Here is a 23,921-nt window from a genome sequence, read left to right as displayed (position 1 = left end):
ACTGAAGGTTATAGAGAGCATTACACTCAGATGTGTCATGTCCATGTATTCTATGATAAGTACAGTAGGGAAGATCTGAGTACTCATCATCAGTACGACGTCTCTTAGGGTAACTATCAGGACAATTAATTGCAATATGGCCACGGAAACCACAGTTGTAACAATTCCGCCGACTATGGTTACTGAATGTACTATGAATACTACGAGGTGTATAACGACTCTGTACACTGGTTCTTGATGATCTCTGAGATGGTTGACGACCACGATTTGTCTCTGTGGCGCAAACAAGAGGTGGTGCAGACTGAGGCATATGTGTGACATTACTTTTAATACACGGGAAAGTACCCTGGGGGCACAAGGAACGTACATGATTTAAGGCTGTAAGTGGTTCCATCGTTACAGTTGGAGGATGATCCTCATAAGCACACACAGAAGCAGGCGGCATTAGTTCTTTAATCGCTCCAAAAGCTGCTATTTTAGCAATTGATTCTGTAAATGGTTTAGCCTCTTCAGGGAGAAAAGATGATGATTGGACAGCATTGATAAATGATGATAAAAGTTTGTCTAATCTAACAGCAAATGCACTCAACGATTCAGTACTCATGGGTGTAGCATTCACTAGTTCCCTAAGAACGACATATGGATCAGCTGTTTTTACTGGGACAAGGAAAAAACGAATCAGTTCCTCATATTGTGACCACTTAGTAAGATTCCTGAAGTCTCGCATATCAAGGAGATCAACAACGTGAACAGCAGCAGGAGATCGATAAAGAGCTTCTTTAGCAATTCTGATAAGGCTTTCCTCTGAAGGAGGACCTTCACCTAGAGCACTAGCATGAGAACGAATGGCTGCAAACCATGCTTCAAGACTATGTACATGGCCATTGAATAAAGGTAACGCATCAAGGGAATCACGAGTATAACTATAATATCTCGGTGTCTGGGTCGGTCTTTCAGTCGGTAAGGAACTGTGAGGACTGATGACAGGACCAGCAGTAGCCTGAGAGGTCTGAGTGTCGACATTCACTAAAGTATCACTTGACGGTATGTGAGACATAATGGCAAAGTAGCACGAGAACAAATAAGGCAAAAATAATGAACAATAAAAATGATATAAAATTCTAGAATTGAAATGAAAAGATATACAACTAATTCTGCAGAAGTAATAAAAAATAATGTCTAAGATACACTGCAAGAGGAAGGAAAACTCAATTCAAAGGACTATTGACCAAGAAAAAAAAATTTACATTGAAATATACAAGTAAAAATAGTACTGGAGACTGAATTAAATGCAAAATGAGCTGTCTTTACTCTTGCTAATAAAGAAATTAATTAATTAAATTTTTAAATCAATGTGAAAGTGTAAAATAAAATTACTAAATTGTTAACTGGGAAATTTTAAATATTTTCTAAGAATGCATAGACAAAATTAAAATATAATTCATAAAAATATCAATAAAAGAAAAGAATTCACTGCAGAACAAATGCAACAAAATAATTCAATGCTGAACAAGAGCAACAAAATAAAGTGTAGAAATAATCACTGCAGTAATAAAGTGTCACTGGGAAAACTCAGGTAAAATAATTAAAATTATGAAGAAAAAAAAAATAAACTGATTGAACACTTTAACTCTTAATTGTAAATTAGACAAAACAATTTACTCAAACAGAGTAAGAAAAACACTTTACGTTAAAAGTAATTGAAATTACATCAAGAGTGAATTTGTTCAAGAAATATAAAAATATGAATAAAATAAAACACAGGAACAAAACAGGGAATGTAACACTTACAGTGGCGGAGCACACTTCATTATAATATATTCTTACAACAAAATCCTGCTGTGACTGATACGACAAAAATTTGCTGGCAAAAATAATGGTACACAGTCTGCGAAAAAATTAGAGGAATGAGACACTGCTGGCATACGAAAAAAGACACACATAGAAATAAATGGATAATTTAGTATACTGGGGTGAATATCACTGCATGAAATACAATGGCAATTACTGAAGAATACAACGCTGAAAGAATACAATAAAAAAAATGAATCACTTCACACAGGGTGACTGACTGGTACACTACACAATAATACTTACTAGAGACAGGAGTAACATAAAGAAAAACACAGAATAAAAATATAAGATAAGTGAAAACACTGAAAAATATTGTAAAAATAATGAGTCAAAGAATACTGCGTTTACACTGAAAACACAAGGTTTAGAGTACACAAGCAATTTACTATAAATGTCTCACACACGCAAATGTCTTTAAATGCAAGAAAATGTCTCAAGAAAATTATCACTGGAGTCTGGAGTAGTAGACGGGCGATTACTGGTGATGGGGCGGGTGGTAGGGTGTCCCGCGCGGTGATACTGACGCCTCCTACATTCACTGTTGTCGGAAGAAATGTGCTTTCTAGGCGAACTCACATAACTGGCTTTATCGTTGGCACCAGCTACAATCTCTTGACCAATTATGTGAGCCAAAACAGTACTAGGACCCGGTACAAGGGTGCAAACAACCACAGGTAGATGGGTGGATGGCTGGTGGAGAGTGGTGGTGGGAGAGAGTGGTGGGTGGACGCTGGGGCTCTGCCGCGCACCCCGGGTGGTGGGAGAGAGTGGTGGGTGGACGCTGGGGCTCTGCCGCGCACCCCACTCACCCACGAAGGTGGCTTAACCCACTCTATGCCACAGGAATGGTGAAAACCACTCTTAGCATCCAACAGGGAGCACAAAGCGATATAGACAATACCTCAGAGGAACTTGGCTTACTTCTTACTGCATGGCTTACTTCTCTCTCTCAGCTGGGTTAGAAGCTGGGTTGGCTGACTGGCTTACCCCACGAGAATGGCTGACTGGAAGACGTGTAACGATGCACAAAGCACGGAGGAGCAGTTGGATGACAGGAGACAGGCTGGATGATAGGCTGACTGGCGTTCACTTCCACAGTCTGGCTTACTGACTGGCTTAATTGCAAAATCCGGGTCAACCCCTCAGAGATTGAAGCAATTAGCACACGAACTAAGCCAGGAAGCTTGAAACGGCTGCAACAGGCTTGCAGGATGAAGGTTGTGAGGGGAGTCAGACTGCTGGTGGCTGGAGGTGCGCGAGGGTAGTAGCTGGTGGCTGGAGGTTCACCTTTGACCCTGCCGCTACTCACACAGCCTTCTAACGCCTTGAATTACTCTTAAAAACGTAAATCCACGCTCCACACCGCTGTACACCATTTATCATGTGGGAGTTCGATACGTGGATTAGGTAAGAAATACTCACGTAGGCTGTTATTACGTATAATTGCTGTTATGTGGAGAGAGCCCTTGCCAGCCGTACCTATCTCCTTGGTTACACTCGTAATACTAACTAGCCGGCTGCCCAGTACCCAGTGAGTGGGTCTTTTGAAATAGTGTCAGTTCAGCGCAATATGAAAGACCGTGACTCAGGCAGAGACGGTTGGTCGTTGAGTCAACGGACACTGGTTACTGGTTACTACTGAGACTGGTAACTGGTTACTACTACTGAGATCTGTTTATCTCTTTCTATCTGTGTATGTCTCACAGGTACACATAAATACAAGTATACATAGTGTAAATTACCTAGGATAACCCAAAAAATCCAGACAAAGTGCTATACTATGCTTGAAGATGTGAGTAAACGTGATGACGCAGTCTTGTGGCTCTCTCTGAGACAGAGAGCTAGACGGATAGACAGATAGACAGGAAGCTTGACAGACAAATAGACATGTTTGTGTACCAGCAAAAACAAAGGGAGGCCCAAATCTTTTCTTATCAGTCTTATCACTGCACCCTCGCAAATGCTCATCAAACGTCAGCTCTTATCAAATGTTATCTCATCATGTCTCTGTCAGGGGTGGACTTTGTTTTTCATGCTTCAAGGGAACTTATTATTTTATTATTATTATGTATTATTATTCTCCTCTTCCTCCTCCTCTTCCTCCTCCTCTTCCTCCTCTTCCTCCTCCTCTTCCTCCTCCTCTTCCTCCTCCTCTTCCTCCTCCTCTTCCTCTTCCTCCTCCTCTTCCTCCTCTTCCTCCTCCTCCTCCTCCTCTTCCTCTTCCTCCTCCCCCTCTTCCTCCTCCTCTTCCTCCTCCTCCTCTTCCTCCTCCTCCTCTTCCTCCTCTTCCTCCTCCTCCTCTTCCTCCTCCTCCTCTTCCTCCTCCTCCTCTTCCTCCTCCTCCTCTTCCTCCTCCTCCTCGTCCTCCTCCTCTTCCTCCTCCTCCTCTTCCTCCTCCTCCTCTTCCTCCTCCTCCTCCTCCTCCTCTTCCTCCTCCTCTTCCTCCTCTTCTTCCTCCTCCTCTTCCTCCTCTTCCTCCTCCTCTTCCTCCTCCTCTTCCTCCTCCTCTTCCTCCTCCTCTTCCTCCTCCTCCTCCTCCTCTTCTTCTTCCTCATTATTATTATTATTATTATTATTATATACTTCCACATATCCAAAACATTGCTGGGACCTATAAATACTTTGTTTATATTCCAAGACAATAGTAAATGACCAAGGCAGGTGTAAATGTCCACCTGTCAGAGTTTGTGACAATGTGAGTACAATTTCAATACTTAATACTAGTGTCAGAACAAAGATTGGTTATGAAATGACAAGAACTACTATAAATTGTAATTATCAGAACATAAAAATTATATAAAATAATATGAAAAATAGAAAAAAAAGGTATATCGGCAACACTTCTGCAAGCGGCAGGGCTTGATGTTGCTGTCACGTGAGCATCCAGTGCCAACTTCTCGGCCTCATATCTCAGTAAGTACTGATCCTAAATTTTTTTTTTATCCTATAACACTTAGAAAAATGTGCTCTTTTTTTCAATAATTTTTTTTTGTTTTTTCAAAATATTCGGGGGCACTGGGGTATTGAACGTATATATACATTTGGACCGTATACGGGTTAAAGGCTCCCCATTTACATTTACCCCTGGCACCCCAAATTTACCTACTACTCCCTCCACAACATTTTTACCCACTTTAGCACTGAAATCCCCAACCACAAGTACTCTCACACTTGGTACAAAACTCCCCATGCATTCACTCAACATTTCCCAAAATCTCTCTCTATCCTCTACACTTCTTTCTTCTCTAGGTGCATATATGCTTACTATAACCCACTTTTCACATCCAACCTTTATTTTACTCCACATAATCCTTGAATTAATACATTTATAATCCTTCTTTTCTTGCCATATCTTATCTTTCAACATTATTGCTACTCCTTCTTTAGCTCTAACTCTGTTTGAAACCCCTGACCTAATCCCATTTATTCCTCTCCACTGAAACTCTCCCACCCCTTTCAGCTTTGTTTCACTTAAGTCAGGACATCCAGCTTCTTCTCATTCATAACATCCACATTCATCTCTTTCTTCTTCTTATTATTATTATTATTATTATTATTAGTACATACATGGTGAGGGACTTTTGATCTAGGGAATTGGATCTGTGTTCCAGTACCCTAAATTAAGCCTGAATACCTTCCATCCCCTTCCCCCCACAAGCGCTTCCCCATTACAATAATAATGATAATAATAATAAGAAGAACAAGAAGAATTATTATTTCCCAGTAAAAGTGGGCCTTAGACAAGGATGTGTGATGTCACTGGTTATTCAATATATTTATAGATGGCATTGTAAGAGAAGTGAATGTGAGGGTCTTGGCAAGAGGTGTGGAGTTAAAAGATAAAGAATCAAACACAAAGTGGGAGTTGTCACAGTTGTTTTTTGCTGATGACACTGTGCTTTTGGGAGATTCTGAAGAGAAGTTGCAGAGGTTGGTGGATGTATCTGGTGGGTATGTAAAAGAAGAAAGTTAAAAATGAATATAGGAAAGAGTAAGGTTATGAGGATAAAAAGATTAGGTGACAAAAGATTGGGTACCAGATTGGAGGGAGAGAGCATGGAGGAGGTGAATGTATTCAGATATTTGGGAGTGGAAGTGTCAGCAGATGGGTCTATGAAAGATGAGGTGAATCATAGAATTGATGAGGGGAGGAGGGTGAGCTGTGCACTTAGGAGTCTGTGGAGACAAAGAACTTTGTCCTTGGAAGCAAAGAGGGGAATGTATGAGAGTATAGTTTTACCAAAACTCTTATATGGGTGTGAAGCATGGGTTATGAATGTTGCAGTGAGGAGAAGGCTGGAGGCAGTGGAGATGTCATGTCTGAGGGCAATATGTGGTGTGAATATAATGCAGAGAATTCGTAGTTTGGAAGTTAGGAGGAGGTATGGGATTGCCAAAACTGTTGTCCAGAGGGCTGAGGAAGGGTTGTTGAGGTGGTTCGGACATGTAGAGAGAATGGAACAAAGCAGAATGACTTCAAGAGTGTATAAATCTGTAGTGGAGGGAAGGTTGGGTAGGGGTCGGTTTAGGAAAGGTTGGAGGGAGGGGGTAAAGGAGGTTTTGGGCTTGGACTTCCAGCAAGCATGTGTGAGCATATTTGATAGGAGTGAATGGAGACAAATGGTTTCTTGACGTGCTGTTGGAGTGTGAGCAAAGTAACATTTACTAAGGGATTCAGGGAAACCAGCAGGCCGGACTTGAGTCCTGGAGATGGGAAGTACAGCATCTGCACTCTGAAGGAGGGGAGTTAATGTTGCAGTTTTATAAACTGTAGTGTAAAGCACCCTTCTAGCAAGACAGTGATGGAGTGAATGATGAAAGTTTTTCTTTTTTGGGCCACCCTGCCTTGATGGGAATTGGCTGATGTGTTAATAAAATAATATAATAATAATATAATATGTATAATAATATGAATAATAATAATATAATATAGTCCTTTTATATAAAGGGAAGGGGGACAAAAGAGATTGTAAAAATTAATAGAGGAATAAGTTTACCGAGTTATAGGTAGTAGGTTGGTAGACAGCAACCGTCCAGGGAGGTACTACCGTCCAGCCAAGTGAGTGTAAAACAGAAGCCTGTAATTGTTTTACATGATGGTAGGATTGCTGGTGTCTTTTTTTTTTTTCTGTCTCATGAACATGCAAGGTTTCAGGTACGTCTTGCTACTTCTACTTAAACTTAGGTCACACTACACATAAGTGTACAAGCATATAGTATATACACACCCCTGTGGATTTTCTTCTATTTTCTTACTAGTTCTTGTTTGTGTTTATTTCCTCTTACCTCCATGGGAAAGTGGAACAGAATTCTTCCTCCGTAAGCCATACGTGTTGTAAGAGGCGACTAAAATGCCAGGAACAAGGGGTATCTAACCCCTTCTCCTGTATGTATTACTAAATGTAAAAGGAGAAACTTTTGTTTTTCCTTTTGGGCCACCCCGCCTCGGTGGGATACGGCCAGTGTGTTGAAAGAAAGAAGTAGTTTACTGAGTATACCAGGAAAAGTGTACAGTAGGGTTCTTATTGAAAGAATTAGAGGTAAGACATAATGTAGGATTGCAGATGAGCAAGGAGGTTTTAGAGTGAGTAGTTGATGTAGTATATGTGAGCAGTATTTAGATAAAGGTAGGGAAGTTTTTTTTGCATTTATGGATATAGAAAAGGCATATGATAGAGTGGATAGGGGAGCAATGTGGCAGATGTTGCAAGTATATGGAACAGGTGGTAAGTTACTAAATGCTGTAAAGAGTTTTTATGAGGATAGTGAGGCTCAGGTTAGGTTATGTAGAAGAGAGGGAGACTACTTCCCGGTAAAAGTAGGTCTTAGACAGGGATGTGTAATGTCATCATGGTTGTTTAATATATTTATGGATGGGGTTGTAAAAGAAGTAAATGCTAGGGTTTTCGGGAGAGGGATGGGATTAAATTATGGGGAATTAAATACAAAATGGGAATTGACACAGTTACTTTATGCTGATGATACTGTGCTTATGGGAGATCCTAAAGAAAAATTGCAAAGGTTAGTGGACGAGTTTGGGAGTGTGTGTAAAGGTAGAAAGTTGAAAGTGAACATAGAAGGGTAGATGAGGGTATCAAATGATTTAAATAAAGAAAAATTGGGTATCAAATTGGGGAGGAGGAGAATGGAAGAAGTGAATATTTTCAGATATTTGGGAGTTGACATGTCAGCAGATGGATTTTTGAAGGATGAGGTTAATCATAGAGTTAATGAAGGAAAAAGGTGAGTGGTGCATTGAGGTATATGTGGAGACAAAAAAATGTTACCTATGGAGGCAAAGAAAGGAATGTATGAAAGTATGGTAGTACCAACACTCTTATATGGATGTGAAGCTTGGGTTGTAAATGCTGCCGTGAGGAGGCAGTTGGAGGCAGTGGAGATGTCCTGTCTAAGGGCAGTGTGTGGTGTAAATATTGTGCAGAAAATTCGGAATGTGGAAATTAGGAGAAGGTGTGGAGTTAATAAAAGTATTAGAGGGCTGAAGAGGGGTTGTTGAGGTGGTTTGGTCATTTAGAGAGAATGGATCAAAGTAGAATGACATGGAGAGCGTATAAATCTGTTGGGGAAGGAAGGCGGGGTAGGGGTTGTCCTCGCAAAGGTTGGAGGGAGGGAGTAAAGGAGGTTTTGTGGGCGAGGGGCTTGGACTTCCATCAAGTGTGCATGAGCGTGTTAAATAGGAGTGAATGGAGACGAATGGTATTTGGGACCTGATGAGCTGTTGGAGTGTGAGCAGGGTAATATTTAGTGAAGGGATTCAGGGAAACCGGTTATTTTTATATAGCCGGACTTGAGTCCTGGAAATGGTGAAGTACAATGCCTGCACTTTAAGGGAGGGATTTGGGATATTGGCAGTTTGGAGGGAGATGTTGTGTATCTTTATACGTATATGCTTCTAAACTTGTATTCTGAGCACCTCTGCAAAAACAGTGATTATGTGTGAGTGAGGTGAAAGTGTTGAATGATGATGAAAGTATTTTCTTTTTGGGGATTTTCTTTCTTTTTGCGTCACCCTGCCTTGGTGGGAGTCAGTCGACTTGTTAAAAAAAAATATAATAATAATGTACTATAATAATAATTATAATAAAAAAACGGTTTTGAAAGGCCGTCACTGGATGGCAGTGAATACCACAACAATGCGGGAGCGGTTATGGCCACTGCCACTTGTCACATATATCAGGTTTCTATGTTATTTGTATTGTTTATTATGTCACATTAGATCAATTGTGATAGATAAATAAGCCATAGAGTTGATATTAGCATTATATTGAAGTGTATTTTTCCTGCCTCTGAGAGCAGAAATTCCGCCAGAATGGATTAATGGCTTTTCAATTAATTTAAATGAGGAAAATTGACTCAGCATATGAACAAATTAGGATACGAACAAAGTCATGGAATGGATTAAGTTCGTAAGCTGAGGTTCCAATGTATAATAATAATAGTAATAATACTACATACACTGTATAATAATAATATCATAATAATACTATAGTAATAATTATAGATTGCTGCCACTAGATAGTACAGAGAATACCACAACAATGCTCACCATCACCAGTGCATGTTCTTGCCTCACCGTGGAAGGATTTCTCGTGTGTTTTGCTTATGTTTTGTGCAGTTATTTTGCCAAATTTCTTTTTTCTAACCATGGGTCCTAAGAAAGTAAGTGCAAAGGAGAGTGCCGAGAAGAAAAAGAGGATGATGTCCATGGAAGTAAAGCATGGAATCATACATAAACACCAGTGAGGTGTGCGGGTTGTGGACTTGGCCAGTATTTTGTCCTGCCTCGTGAGAGCAGGAGTTCTGCTGGAACAGATTAATGGCATTTCAGTTAATTTAAATGAGGAAAATTGACTCAGCATACGAGCAGATTGGGTTATGAGCTAGGTCACGAAACGGATTAAACTCGTAAGCAGAGGTTCCACTGTAGTATATGAAATGCATGTACAGCTCACATTACCTCCCACTCTTTCCTCTCTAACACTGTTTCCTCTGCTAAGTGAAGTTACTGCACATGTATGTTGCACTCCATTCTCCTTGTTTGTGTTCTCTTAGACATTTTCTTACATATTAAAGGTTTAAAATAAAAAAAAATACATAGCATTATTAGAGAACAGTGTTTACCATTCAAATGGACTTAATACCTACCTTTGATAGATGGATGTCTGTTTAGAAGTAACCCCTCAAGGGAGGTTCCTTTCCTTGATTCTGGTGAGAGGCTCTTGATTCAGGGAATTGGGATTGTTCTCTATTTCAGTGGATCATACCCAATTGCTTCTTTTCCGTGTGCTATATGACCCCTGTGAGTTAAGTGTTTTTCCCTAAATAAAATAAAAAATGTATTACAAGTAAGTAATGTTACATGCAGTTTTTGAACTGTAGTGTCGGCACACTTCTGGCAAGACAGTGATGGGGTGAGTGATGATGAAATTGTTTCTTCATTTTTTGGGGCCACCATGACTTGGTGGGAACAGCCGATGTGTTAATAAAAAAAAATAAAAAATTGCAATTATTTGCTTCAGTATCTTAAATCCATATTGCAGGGAGGTAAGGAGTACTTAATGCGGGCCCACTTTGGATTACCCAGTGTAGAAGGTGAAGATGTGGAGGGCAAGCCTCCCATTCAGGTGCGCTTTGAAATACCCTACTTCACTACTTCAGGAATCCAAGTGAGTATAATGCATCTTTGTTTTACTCTGTCAATATCTTTGATGCTTTATTCACTCTTGAAACTCCCTAGTCTTGAAGGATGACTTCATTCAAAGTATTCCTCTGAAATTTAAATTAATCATGTTATGTAAAATGACTCTTGAAGAAGAATCTTAGATATTTGTCCGAGGAATTCTAGGTGCTTGATTGTCTGTTAGGGGTAAAATGGTTGCAGCTTTCACAAAGAAACTATACCACAGGCGGGGATAGAACCCGCGATCAGAGAGTCTCAAACCTCCAGACCGTTGCGTTAGCCACTGAACGAGAGTGGAGCAAAGAGGAGGAGAAGGACTGCCTTCATCAGTCATTGAGTGAGAACATAAAAGGGCATGATACTAAAAAGGTAAAAAAAATTGTAAAAGAGTACCATGAATGGGAAAGCAAAATTTATTAAGAGATTGAAGTGGAGAGCAAGAAACAAGTGACTGTACAGTACACTTTTTCATTAACAGACCTCCCATTAATGGACTTTGGCAATTTCAGACAAAAAAATTCGCTCAACAAGTGCTTTATCAGACAAAATAGACAAAAGTCCGTAATTCCAAATTTTGTCTATTGTCGTGTTTTTATTAATGATGACATATAAGTATTTTTTCTAGGTAGTAGGTTGGTAGACAGCAACTACCCAGAGAGGTACTACCGTCCTGCCAAGTGAGTGTAAAATGGAAGCCTGTAATTGTTTTACATGATGGTAGGATTGCTGGTGTCTTTTTATTCTACGTCTTGTTACTTCTACTTACACTTAGGTCACACTACACATACATGTACAAACATATATATACACACCCCTCTGGGTTTTCTTCTACAGTGGACCCTCAGTTCACGATATTAATTCGTTCCCGAGAGCTCATCATAAACCAAAATTATTGGAAAGCGAATCAATTTTCCCCATAAGAAATAATGGAAATCAAATTAATCCGTGCAAGACACCCAAAGGTATGAAAATTTTTTTTTTTTACCACATGAAATATTAATTTTAATACACACAAACTGAAGAAGACATGCACAGTTACATGACACTTACCTTTATTGAAGATCTGGTGATGATTGATGGGATGGGAGGAGGGGAGAGTGTGGATGGTCTTAGTGTTTAGAAGGGGAATCCCCTTCCATTAGGACTTGAGGTGTCAAGTCCTTTTCCAGGGTTACTTCCCTTCTTCTTTTAATGCCACTAGGACCAGCTTGAGAGTCACTGGACTTGTCGCACAACATATCTGTCCATAGAGGCCTGTACCTCTCGTTTCTTTATGACTTTCCTAAAGTGTTTCACAACATTGTCAGTGTAATAATCACCAGCACAGCTTGCAATAGCTGTGTGAGGGTGATTTTCATCCATAAAGGTTTGCACTTCAAGCCACTTTGCACATATTTCCTTAATCTTTGAAGTAGGCAACTTCTTCAATTTCTCTCTCCCCTCCTCCGAAGCAGTTTCCTCAGGTGTGGCCTCTTGCTGTTGAAGATGATCTAGCAGCTCATCAGTGGTTAGTTCTTCATTGTCCTCCTGCACCAACTCTTCTACATCCTCCTCACTAACCTCCAACCCCAAGGACTTCCCCAATGCCACAATGGATTCCTCAACTGGCATAGGCTTCTCAGGGTTAGCCTCAAACCCTTCGAAATCCCTTTTGTCTACACATTCTGGCCACAGTTTTTTCCAGGCAGAGTTCAAGGTCCTCTTAGTCACTCCCTCTCAAGCCTTACCTATAAGGTTTACACAATTGAGGATATTAAAGTGATCCTTCCAAAACTCTTTTAGAGTCAATAGAGTTTCTGTGGTCACTTCAAAGCACCTTTCAAACATAGCTTTTGTGTACAGTTTCTTGAAGTTGGAAATGACCTGCTGGTCCATGGGCTACAGGAGAGGGGTGGTATTAGGAGGCAAAAACTTGAACTTAATGAAACTCATGTCCCCAGAAAGTCTCTCTGCCAAGTCTGTAGGATGACCAGGGGCATTGTCTAATACCAGGAGGCACTTAAGGTTTAATTTCTTTTCAATTAGGTAATTTTTCACATTGGGGGCAAATGCATGGTGTAACCAGTCATAGAAAAAGTCCCTAGTGACCCATGCCTTACTGTATGCCCTCCACAGCACACACAAATTAGCCTTGAGGATATTCTTTTGCCTGAACGCTCTGTGAGTTTCTGAGTGATACACCAATAAAGGCTTCACTTTGCAATCACCACTAGCATTGGCACACATGAGAAGAGTAAGCCTGTCTTTCATAGGCTTATGTCCTGGGAGTGCCTTTTCCTCCTGAGTAATGTAAGTCCTGCTTGGCAATTTCTTCCAAAACAGGCCTGTTTCATCACAATTAAACACTTGTTCAGGTTTCAATCCTTCAGCCTCTATGTACTCCTTGAATTCATGCACATATTTTTCAGCTGCTTTGTGGTCTGAACTGGCAGCCTCACCATGCCTAATCACACTATGTATGCCACTACGATTCTTAAATCTTTCAAACCAACCTTTGCTGGCCTTAAATTCACTCACATCACCACTAGTTGCAGGCAATTTTTTTACCAAATAGTCATGCAACTGCCTAGCCTTTTCACAAATGATCACTTGAGAGATGCTATCTCCTGCTATATGTTTTTCATTTATCCACACCAATAACAGTCTCTCAACATTTTCTAACACTTGTGGTCGCTGTTTCGTAATCACAGTTGCGCCTTTTGCAAGAACAGCTTCCTTGATTGCCATTTTCCTGCTCACTATAGTAGAGATGGTTGATTGGGGTTTACTATGCAACCTGACCAGCTCCGACACACGCACTCCACTTTCGTACTTTGCAATTATCTCTTTCTTCATTTCAACAGTCATTAGCACCTTTGGTCTTGAAGGGTTGGCACTAGGAGCTTTCTTGGGGCCCATGGTGACTTATTTTGCAGAAACAAGCACCAAAAGCAGTGATAATATGGATAATATGGAATGTACCGAATGTATCCTTAGATGCGCGCACACTGGCTGGCTTGTAAACACTGGCACACACGGGGCAGTTCAGGCCACATGTGGACACGTCTCGTACGAACCACATCGCATACCGGGTTTTGTAACGGGAACCGAGGCAAATTCTCTGCGATATAATGCATCGGTTACCGGATTTATCGGATACCGATAGCATCGCGAACCGGGGGTCCACTGTATTTTCTTTCTAGTTCTTGATTAAAGTAAAGGTTGGATGCGAAAAGTGGGTCATAATAAGCGTGTATGCACCTGGAGAAGAGAGGAATGTAGAGGGGAGAGAGAGATTTTGGGAGATGTTAAGTGAATGTATAGGAGCCTTTGAACCAAGTGAGAGAGTAATTGTGGTAGGGGATCTGAATGCTAAAGTAGGAGAAACTTTTAGAGAGGGTGTGGTAGGTAAGTTTGGGGTGCCAGGTGTAAATGATAATGGGAGCCCTTTGATTGAACTTTGTATAGAAAGGGGTTTAGTTATAGGTAATACATATTTTAAGAAAAAGAGGATAAATAAGTATACAAGATATGATGTAGGGCGTAATGACAGTAGTTTGTTGGATTATATATTGGTGGATAAAAGACTGTTGAGTAGACTTCAGGATGTACATGTTTATAGAGGGGCCACAGATATATCAGATCACTTTCTAGTTGTAGCTACACTGAGAGTAAAAGGTAGATGGGATACAAGGAGAATAGAAGCATCAGGGAAGAGAGAGGTGAAGGTTTATAAACTAAAAGAGGAGGCAGTTAGGGTAAGATATAAACAGCTATTGGAGGATAGATGGGCTAATGAGAACATAGGAAACGGGGTCGAAGAGGTATGGGGTAGGTTTAAAAATGTAGTGTTAGAGTGTTCAGCAGAAGTTTGTGGTTACAGGAAAGTGGGTGCGGGAGGGAAGAGAAGCGATTGGTGGAATGATGATGTAAAGAGAGTAGTAAGGGAGAAAAAGTTAGCATATGAGAAGTTTTTACAAAGTAGAAGTGATGCAAGGAGGGAAGAGTATATGGAGAAAAAGAGAGAGGTTAAGAGAATGGTGAAGCAATGTAAAAAGAGAGCAAATGAGAGAGTGGGTGAGATGTTATCAACAAATTTTGTTGAAAATAAGACAAAGTTTTGGAGTGAGATTAACAAGTTAAGGAAGCCTAGAGAACAAATGGATTTGTCAGTTAAAAATAGGAGAGGAGAGTTATTAAATGGAGAGTTAGAGGTATTGGGAAGATGGAGGGAATATTTTGAGAAATTGTTAAATGTTGACGAAGATAGGGAAGCTGTGATTTCGTGTATAGGGCAAGGAGGAATAACATCTTGTAGGAGTGAGGAAGAGCCAGTTGTGAGTGTGGGGGAAGTTCGTGAGGCAGTAGGTAAAATGAAAGGGGGTAAGGCAGCCGGGATTGATGGGATAAAGATAGAAATGTTAAAAGCAGGTGGGGATATAGTTTTGGAGTGGTTGGTGCAATTATTTAATAAATGTATGGAAGAGGGTAAGGTACCTAGGGATTGGCAGAGAGCATGCATAGTTCCTTTGTATAAAGGCAAAGGGGACAAAAGAGAGTGCAAAAAAATTATAGGGGGATAAGTCTGTTGAGTATACCTGGTAAAGTGTATGGTAGAGTTATGATTGAAAGAATTAAGAGTAAGACGGAGAATAGGATAGCAGATGAACAAGGAGGCTTTAGGAAAGGTAGGGGGTGTGTGGACCAGGTGTTTACAGTGAAACATATAAGTGAACAGTATTTAGATAAGGCTAAAGAGGTCTTTGTGGCATTTATGGATTTGGAAAAGGCGTGTGACAGGGTGGATAGGGGGGCAATGTGGCAGATGTTGCAGGTATATGGTGTAGGAGGTAGGTTACTGAAAGCAGTGAAGAGCTTTTACGAGGATAGTGAGGCTCAAGTTAGAGTATGTAGGAAAGAGGGAAATTATTTCCCAGTAAAAGTAGGCCTTAGACAAGGATGTGCGATGTCACCATGGTTGTTTAATATATTTATAGATGGGGTTGTAAGAGAAGTAAATGCGAGGGTCTTGGCAAGAGGCATGGAGTTAAAAGATAAAGAATCACACATAAAGTGGGAGTTGTCACAGTTGCTCTTTGCTGATGACACTGTGCTCTTGGGAGATTCTGAAGAGAAGTTGCAGAGATTGGTGGATGATTTTGGTAGGGTGTGCAAAAGAAGAAAATTAAAAGTGAATACAGGAAAGAGTAAGGTTATGAGGATAACAAAAAGATTAGGTGATGAAAGATTGGATATCAGATTGGAGGGAGAGAGTATGGAGGAGGTGAATGTATTCAGATATTTGGGAGTGGACGTGTCAGCGGATGGGTCTGTGAAAGATGAGGTGAATCATAGAATTGATGAGGGGAAAAGGGTGAGTGGTGCACTTAGGAGTCTGTGGAGACAAAGAACTTTGTCCTTGGAGGCAAAGAGGGGAATGTATGAGAGTATAGTTTTACCAATGCTCTTATATGGGTGTGAAGCATGGGTGATGAATGTTGCAGCGAGGAGAAGGCTGGAGGCAATGGAGATGTCATGTCTGAGGGCAATGTGTGGTGTGAATATAATGCAGAGAATTCGTAGTTTGGAAGTTAGGAGGAGGTGCGGGATTACCAAAACTGTTGTCCACAGGGCTGAGGAAGGGTTGTTGAGGTGGTTTGGACATGTAGAGAGAATGGAGCAAAACAGAGTGACTTCAAGAGTATATCAGTCTGTAGTGGAAGGAAGGCGGAGTAGGGGTCGCCCTAAGAAAGGTTGGAGAGAGGGGGTAAAGGAGGTTTTGTGTGTGAGGGGCTTGGACTTCCAGCAGGCATGCGTGAGCGTGTTTGATAGGAGTGAATGGAGACAAATGGTTTTTAATACTTGACGTGCTGTTGGAGTGTGAGCAAAGTAATATTTATGAAGGGGTTCAGGGAAACCGGCAGGCCGGACTTGAGTCCTGGAGATGGGAAGTACAGTGCCTGCACTCTGAAGGAGGGGTGTTAATGTTGCAGTTTAAAAACTGTAGTGTAAAGCACCCTTCTGGCAAGACAGTGATGGAGTGAATGATGGTGAAAGTTTTTCTTTTTCAGGCCACCCTGCCTTGGTGGGAATCAGCCAGTGTGATAATAAAAATAAAAAATAAATTTGTGTTCTTGTTTATTTCCTCTTACCTCCATGGGGAAGTGGAACAGAATTCTTCCTCCGTAAGCCATGTGCGTTGTAAGAGGCGACTAAAATGCTGGGAGCATGGGGCTAGTAACCTCTTCTCCTGTATATATTACTAAATGTGAAAGGAGAAACTTTCGTTTTTCCTTTTGAGCCACCCCGCCTCGGTGGGATACTGCCGGTGTGTTGAAAGAAAAAATATAAGTATTTTTATCTTGGTTAAATTTTACTATATGCATCATGCTTTGTGTATGTATATTGTATGCATGTATAAAGAGCTTATATTTATTTGGTCAAGTTTGGTGAAGAATTAAGGAATTATTTACGTTGTATTAGCTGTGAGTGGTTGTCAGGTGGTGGGGAGGAAAGAACGGAGGGAGGGTGGGTGATTGGGTGGATTGATTGTCACTGAGCCAATAAGGGACCCAGCCCTCCCCAAGGGGGGGGGGAAGGGGGGGAGGCTGAATGCCATGGAAGGAGATTTTTCCAGCCCTCACTGCCTCCCTCCCTGCATGTGTAAAGAGCTCATTTTTTATTTGTAGAGATTGTCGATGATCTTAACCATAGATTTATTAAAATAGTAAAATTAACACTATCTCACGATTGTGAAGGGTTGCTCACAAGCACACTGTATACACTTCAACTAATTATCCATGGTTGTATTCTGGAGTAGAGAGAAATAAAAGACATTGCTAACTGTAGGCAGATTTTGAGCCACTTGAGTCACTCTCCTCTAGCAGTAAACTAGAGGCTCTTCAAGAACAAAAGAAGCTACTAAAGGTCAAACATATTCAGAATGTCCCTACCTGCTGGAAAAGCACTTAAATGTTAGATTGCATTCACAAAGAAAAACTGCCATTACAATGTTTTGTTTAACCCTTTCACTGTTGGTTTCATGTAGGTAGGGCTTACGAGCCAGTGTTGGTGATGTATTAATACCCCAAAATTCTAGCGGCTTCCAGTCTAGCGGGAGAAAGCTGATAGACCTATGTGTGAGAGAATGGGTCTGCATGGTCAGTGGGCGCAGTATAAAAAAAAAATCGGAGCACCCGCATTGCATTGTGGGAACACCATTTCAATTGCCCTTGTTTATCATGCCTTATGGTAAGAAATATCTTACTCCCTGGTGAATTGAGAAACTTCTCTTCCCAAGTGATAGTTCTAACACAGATGGAAGTGTCAATGAAGATGAATTTCATGGTTTTGAGGAGTTTGTGACCGAAAGCAATGCCCAGGATAACAGAAATAGTGCTGAAAACCCAGATGACCCTCAACCTTCCATCTCTGGAGGTGAGCCATCTTGTTCACGTTCAGTTGTACCATGGCGAAGAAGAAACTCTTATTTCCCTGTGTCCAGGACTCAGATATGAGCAGTGATAATGATAGTAATTGTGATTTCCAAGGTCTTGATTACAATTCCAGTAGCAACATTGAGGAGGAATATTCTCCAGTGAGACGTCAGTATGTACAACACTACATGCATTCTGGTAGTGTGCCATAAGCTATTCCAAGGGAAAGGAGTACATCTCAGAGTACATCCCGTGGCCCTACACCAGGAACAGATAGTGAAAATGACGATGATATTGTTACAATTGGGTTGGATAATGTGCATGTGTCATCTGGTGGTGGTGCCATGTGCCATGAGGCACCAGCAGCGGCCCATGCTGGTAGCCATGCCGCTGACTCAGCACATCTACAAGAAATGCCACCCTCACCCACCCACCCACCAAAACCCACCCACCCACCACACCAACCTGCACAACCACCAGTACCCACCAGCAGACTGCATCTGGGATTGACAGCAAGGTGCCAATTTTGTTCCCAATCCCCATCACTTTCATGAAACTCAAAGTGGAATATGGTCATCTTGTACACTTGGGAACAATGCCACTGAACTGGAATGTTTCAAGTTATTCTTTAATGAACCCCTGATGGAAATTATTGTTAGGGAAAGTAACACATACATTACACCATGGCAAACAATTGTTTCACCAAGATCATGTCTATACCAGTGGAAGGAGACAGCTGTGGCTGAGATGTATCTCTTCTTTGCCACAATAATGCTTATGCCACATGTGTATAAGCACACTGTCACATCATACTGGTTGACAGATCACCTGATTGCAACACCAGCTTTCAGTGATATACCAGTGAATTGATTTCTGCTACTGTTTCATATGCTACACTTCTCAGACAAAACAAGGCCTGACAGAAGCGACAGGTTATGTAAGATCAGGAATGTGTTTATGTATCTGAAACAAAAGTTCTGTATGTATTTTTATCCATTCACGAAGCTTGTTATTGACGAGTCTTTGATTCTGCAGACTGTTGTTCAAGCAGTATATACCAAGCAAGAGGAAATGCTTTGGTATAAAATTGTTTGTACTTTGTGATTGCTACAGTGGTCTTATATTGGATATAATTGTGTACACTAGAAGTAATACATGGCAAGATACCAGGAAGTTATTGGGTATCTTTGGTGATGTGGTTAGAGCAATGATGGAACCATATCTTGGTAAGGGACATATATTATATACTGATAACTGCTACACAAGCCCCATACTCAGTGATTTCTTGCGAGTGAACCTGACAGACGTGTGTTGTACAGTGCGTGGTAATCGTAAACATATGCCAAGGTTCGACGCTGGCACTCGCAGAGGTGAGGTGCAGGCATTTGCTGCCAATGACATCATGGCATTTCGGTGGCATGACAAACGTGATGTCACATTGTTGACATCAGTTCACTGAAACAAAATGGCACACACTGGCAGGCACAATAGAGAGACCAATGAACCCATTCTAAAACCTGCAACTGTCATGGACTACAACCTCAATTTGCGCTTAGTGGACAAATGTGACATGTAGATTGGGTTTGCTGATTGTGTATGCAAGAGTTATAAGTGGTATATAAAACTTTTTTTCCATGTTCTTGATATTTCCATGCTAAATGCTTGTAACATATACAAGTTGAGGACCAACAACAAACCAAAATATGGTGAATTTTGTTTGTCAGTCATCAGACAAATAATCGCCAAGTACCAAGGAGAAACACCTGCAATAGACCAGCGCCCATGAAATTACCAACACACGCCATCTCGTTTGAGGCCTGGTGATCACTACCCCATACAACTGCCTTCTACTGCTTTCAAGAAAAGTGCTCAGAAGAGGAGTTTTGTATGTGGACATACCACAAACACGCAGAGACAATAGTTGTAATTGTGAGGAGTGTCGAGTACCACTCTGCATATATCCATGTTTCAAAGAGTTCCACAAGCTGCAGCAGTTGTAGGAAAGTGTTCAGTGACTGTACATATGTATATATATTATGGAACAATAGTAATAAACAATGTTTTGTATTGTTTGTGTAAACAAGTTTTATACACAATCTAATAGTGATAATGTTTGTTCAGTTATTGTGTTGTAAACAATGATTGTATATTTGAACAGTGCACCTTACTTTGGTCTCACAGGCCACATAAGATACTTAGAAAAGAAAAATGTAGGAAAATACAAGAAACCTTCGAATTGGAGTAAATAAAAGAATACCGGGTGGGCGGCATTCGCAGCTGTTGCCATACGCCGCTCATTTTCTGCCACCTTTACGCCTCTGTATCTTGGTAAGTACTGATGGCAAAAAAAAATTTTTAGGCTTAAAACACTGAGTAAAATAATCCTAACATTTTGGTAAGAATTTTTTTTTTTTTTTCGAATATTTTGCGACATAGAATAACAGTTTCAGAAAGGGGCCTGCGACAGTCAAAGGGTTAAACAACCATGGTGACATTACACATCCCTGTCTAAGACCTACTTTTACTGGGAAGTAGTCTTCCTCTCTTCTACACACCCTAACCTGAGGCTCACTATCTTCATAAAAACTTCACAGTATTTAGTAACTTACTGCCTGTTCCATATACCTGCAGCATCTGCCACATGTTCCCCTATCCACTCTATCATAAACCTTTTCCAAATCCATAAATGCAATGAAAACTTCCCTACCTTCATCTAAATGCTCTTCAAATACATGCTTCAATGTCGACACTTGAGCTACACATTCCCTACCCACTCTAAAGCCTCCTTGCTTATCTACAGTCCTACTCTCTGTCTTACCTCTAATTCTTTCAATAATAACCCTACTGTACACTTTTCCTGGTATACTCAGTAAACTTTTTTTTTTCCAACAAGTTGGTCGTCTCCCACCGAGGCAGGGTGACCCAAAAAAAAAGAAAGAAAATCCCCAAAAAGAAAATACTTTCATCATCATTCAACACTTTCACCACACTCACACATTATCACTGCTTTTGCAGAGGTGCTCAGAATACAACAGTTTAGAAGCATATACATATAAAGATACACAACATATCCCTCCAAACTGCCAATATCCCAAACCCCTCCTTTAAAGTGCAGGCATTGTACTTCCCATTTCCAGGACTCAAGTCCGACTATAAGAAAATAACTGGTTTCCCTGAATCCCTTCACTAAATATTACCCTGCTTACACTCCAACAGATCGTCAGGTCCCAAGTATCATTCGTCTCCATTCACTCCTATCTAACACGCTCATGCACGCTTGCTGGAAGTCCAAGCCCCTCGCCCACAAAACCTCCTTTACCCCCTCTTTCCAACCCTTTCGAGGACGACCCCTACCCCTCTTTCCTTCCCCTATAGATTTATATGCTTTCCATGTCATTCTACTTCGATCCATTCTCTCTAAATGACCAAACCACCTCAACAACCCCTCTTCTGCCCTCTGACTAATGCTTTTATTAACTCCACACCTTCTCCTAATTTCCACACTCCGAATTTTCTGCATAATATTTACACCACACATTGCCCTTAGACAGGACATCTCCACTGCCTCCAACCGTCTCCTCGCTGCTGCATTTACCACCCAAGCTTCACATCCATATAAGAGTGTTGGTACTACTATACTTTCATACATTCCCTTCTTTGCCTCCATAGATAACGTTTTTTGACTCCACATATACCTCAACGCACCACTCACCTTTTTTCCCTCATCAATTCTATGATTAACCTCATCCTTCATAAATCCATCCGCCGACACGTCAACTCCCAAGTATCTGAAAACATTTACTTCTTCCATACTCCTCCTCCCCAATTTGATATCCAATTTTTCTTTATCTAAATCATTTGATACCCTCATCACCTTACTCTTTTCTATGTTCACTTTCAACTTTCTACCTTTACACACATTCTCAAACTCATCCACTAACCTTTGCAATTTTTCTTTAGAATCTCCCATAAGCACAGTATCATCAGCAAAAAGTAACTGTGTCAATTCCCATTTTGAATTTGATTCCCCATAATTTAATCCCACCCCTCTCCCGAACACCCTAGCATTTACTTCTTTTACAACCCCATCTATAAATATATTAAACAACCATGGTGACATTACACATCCCTGTCTAAGACCTACTTTTATCGGGAAGTATTCTCCCTCTCTTCTACACACCCTAACCTGAGCCTCGCTATCCTCATAAAAGCTCTTTACAGCATTTAGTAACTTACCACCTATTCCATAAACTTGCAACATCTGCCACATTGCTCCTCTATCCACTCTATCATATGCCTTTTCTAAATCCATAAATACAATAAAAACTTCCCTACCTTTATCTAAATACTGTTCACATATATGCTTCAATGTAAACACTTGATCTACACATCCCCTACCCACTCTGAAGCCTCCTTGCTCATCCGCAATTCTACATTCTGTCTTGCCTCTAATTCTTTCAATTATAACTCTACCGTATACTTTCCCTGGAACCAGTTTCCCTGGTTCCTCTATAATTTTTACAATCTCTTTTGTCCCCTTTCCCTTTATATAAAGGGACTATACATGCTCTCCGCCAATCCCTAGGTACCTTCCCCTCTTTCATACATTTATTAAACAAAATTACCAACCTCACCAACACTATATTTCCCCCTGCTTTTAACATTTCTGCCATGATCCCTTCAATTCCAGCTGCTTTACCCCCTTTCATTCTGCGTAATGCCTCGCGCACCTCCCTCACACTCACATTCTGCTCTTCTTCACTCCTAAAAGATGTTATACCTCCCTGACCAGTGCATGAAATTACCACCTCCCTTTCTTCATCAACATTTAAAAATTCCTCAAAATATTCCCATCAACTAACAACCCTACTCTGTTTTTAACTGACAAATCCATTCTTTCCCTAGGCTTTCTTAACTTGTTTTTCTCACTCCAAAATTTTTTCTTATTTTCTGCAAAATTTCTTGACAGTGCCTTTCTCACTCTATCATCTGCTCTCCTTTTGCACTCTCTCACCACTCTCTTCACCTTTCTTTTACTCTCCATATACTCTACTCTTCTTATAACACTTCTGCTTTGTAAAAACCTCTCATGAGCTATCTTTTTCTCTCTTATCACACCCTTTACTTCATCATACCACCAGTCACTTCTCTTTCCTCCTGCACCCACCCTCTTATAGCCACAAACTTCTGCCCCACATTCTAATAATGCATTTTTAAAACTATTCCAACCCTCTTCAAACCCCCCACTACTCATACTTGCACTAGCCCACCTTTCTGCCAATAGTTGTTTACATCTCACCCGAACTTCCTCCTTCCTTAGTTTATACATTTTTACCTCTCTCTTACTTGCTGTTGCCATTTTCCTTTTGTCCCATCTACCTCTTACTCTAACTGTAGCTACAACTAAATAATGATCTGATATATCAGTTGCCCCTCTTTTATTTTTTATTTATTTATTTATTTAATAATTTGAACATACAGAGGCACAAAAAAAATACAGGTAAAAGCAACATGCCAAAGCCATTTGTATGCATAGCATTACGGGCAGGCTTAAAATTAACTTAAGATTAACTAAGCAATGATGTAATCAGTGATGAAACATTATTGTAAACAGATAACAATTAAGGACAAATGAGTATTACAAAGACAGGTCATATGGTTGCATGCATTGCTGTACATTCAGTAGAATGGTGTATTCTGTTAGGTAGTGTATTTAAAAAATAACAAAGTTAGATTGGGTCTTAGGTTTATTATTTCTTTCTTTCATTCAACACATCGGCCGTATCCCACCAAGGCAGGGTGGCCCAAAAGGAAAAACGAAAGTTTCTCCTTTTACATTTAGTAATATATACAGGAGAAGGGGTTACTAGCCCCTTGCCCCTGGCATTTTAGTTGCCTCTTACAACACGCATGGCTTACGGAGGAAGAATTCTGTTCCACTTCCCCATGGA

General features: G+C 40.6%; 1 protein-coding gene across 2 annotated transcripts in view; it reads left to right on the top strand.

Annotated features, from left to right (window-relative positions):
- Positions 1-23,921, top strand: part of AP-1mu (adaptor protein complex 1, mu subunit) — a 144,715-nt gene that overhangs the window by 109,536 nt on the left and 11,258 nt on the right. For both annotated transcript variants that reach the window (XM_053776909.2, XM_070082881.1), the window contains exon 10: positions 10,416-10,541. In XM_053776909.2, the coding sequence (XP_053632884.1) occupies positions 10,416-10,541 (126 nt within the window). The remainder of the gene's footprint in view (positions 1-10,415; positions 10,542-23,921) is intronic.

This window comes from Cherax quadricarinatus, chromosome 1 (assembly GCF_038502225.1).
Source record: "Cherax quadricarinatus isolate ZL_2023a chromosome 1, ASM3850222v1, whole genome shotgun sequence".
Lineage (NCBI taxonomy): Eukaryota > Metazoa > Arthropoda > Malacostraca > Decapoda > Parastacidae > Cherax > Cherax quadricarinatus.
This window is presented reverse-complemented; position numbering and strand designations above follow the sequence as displayed.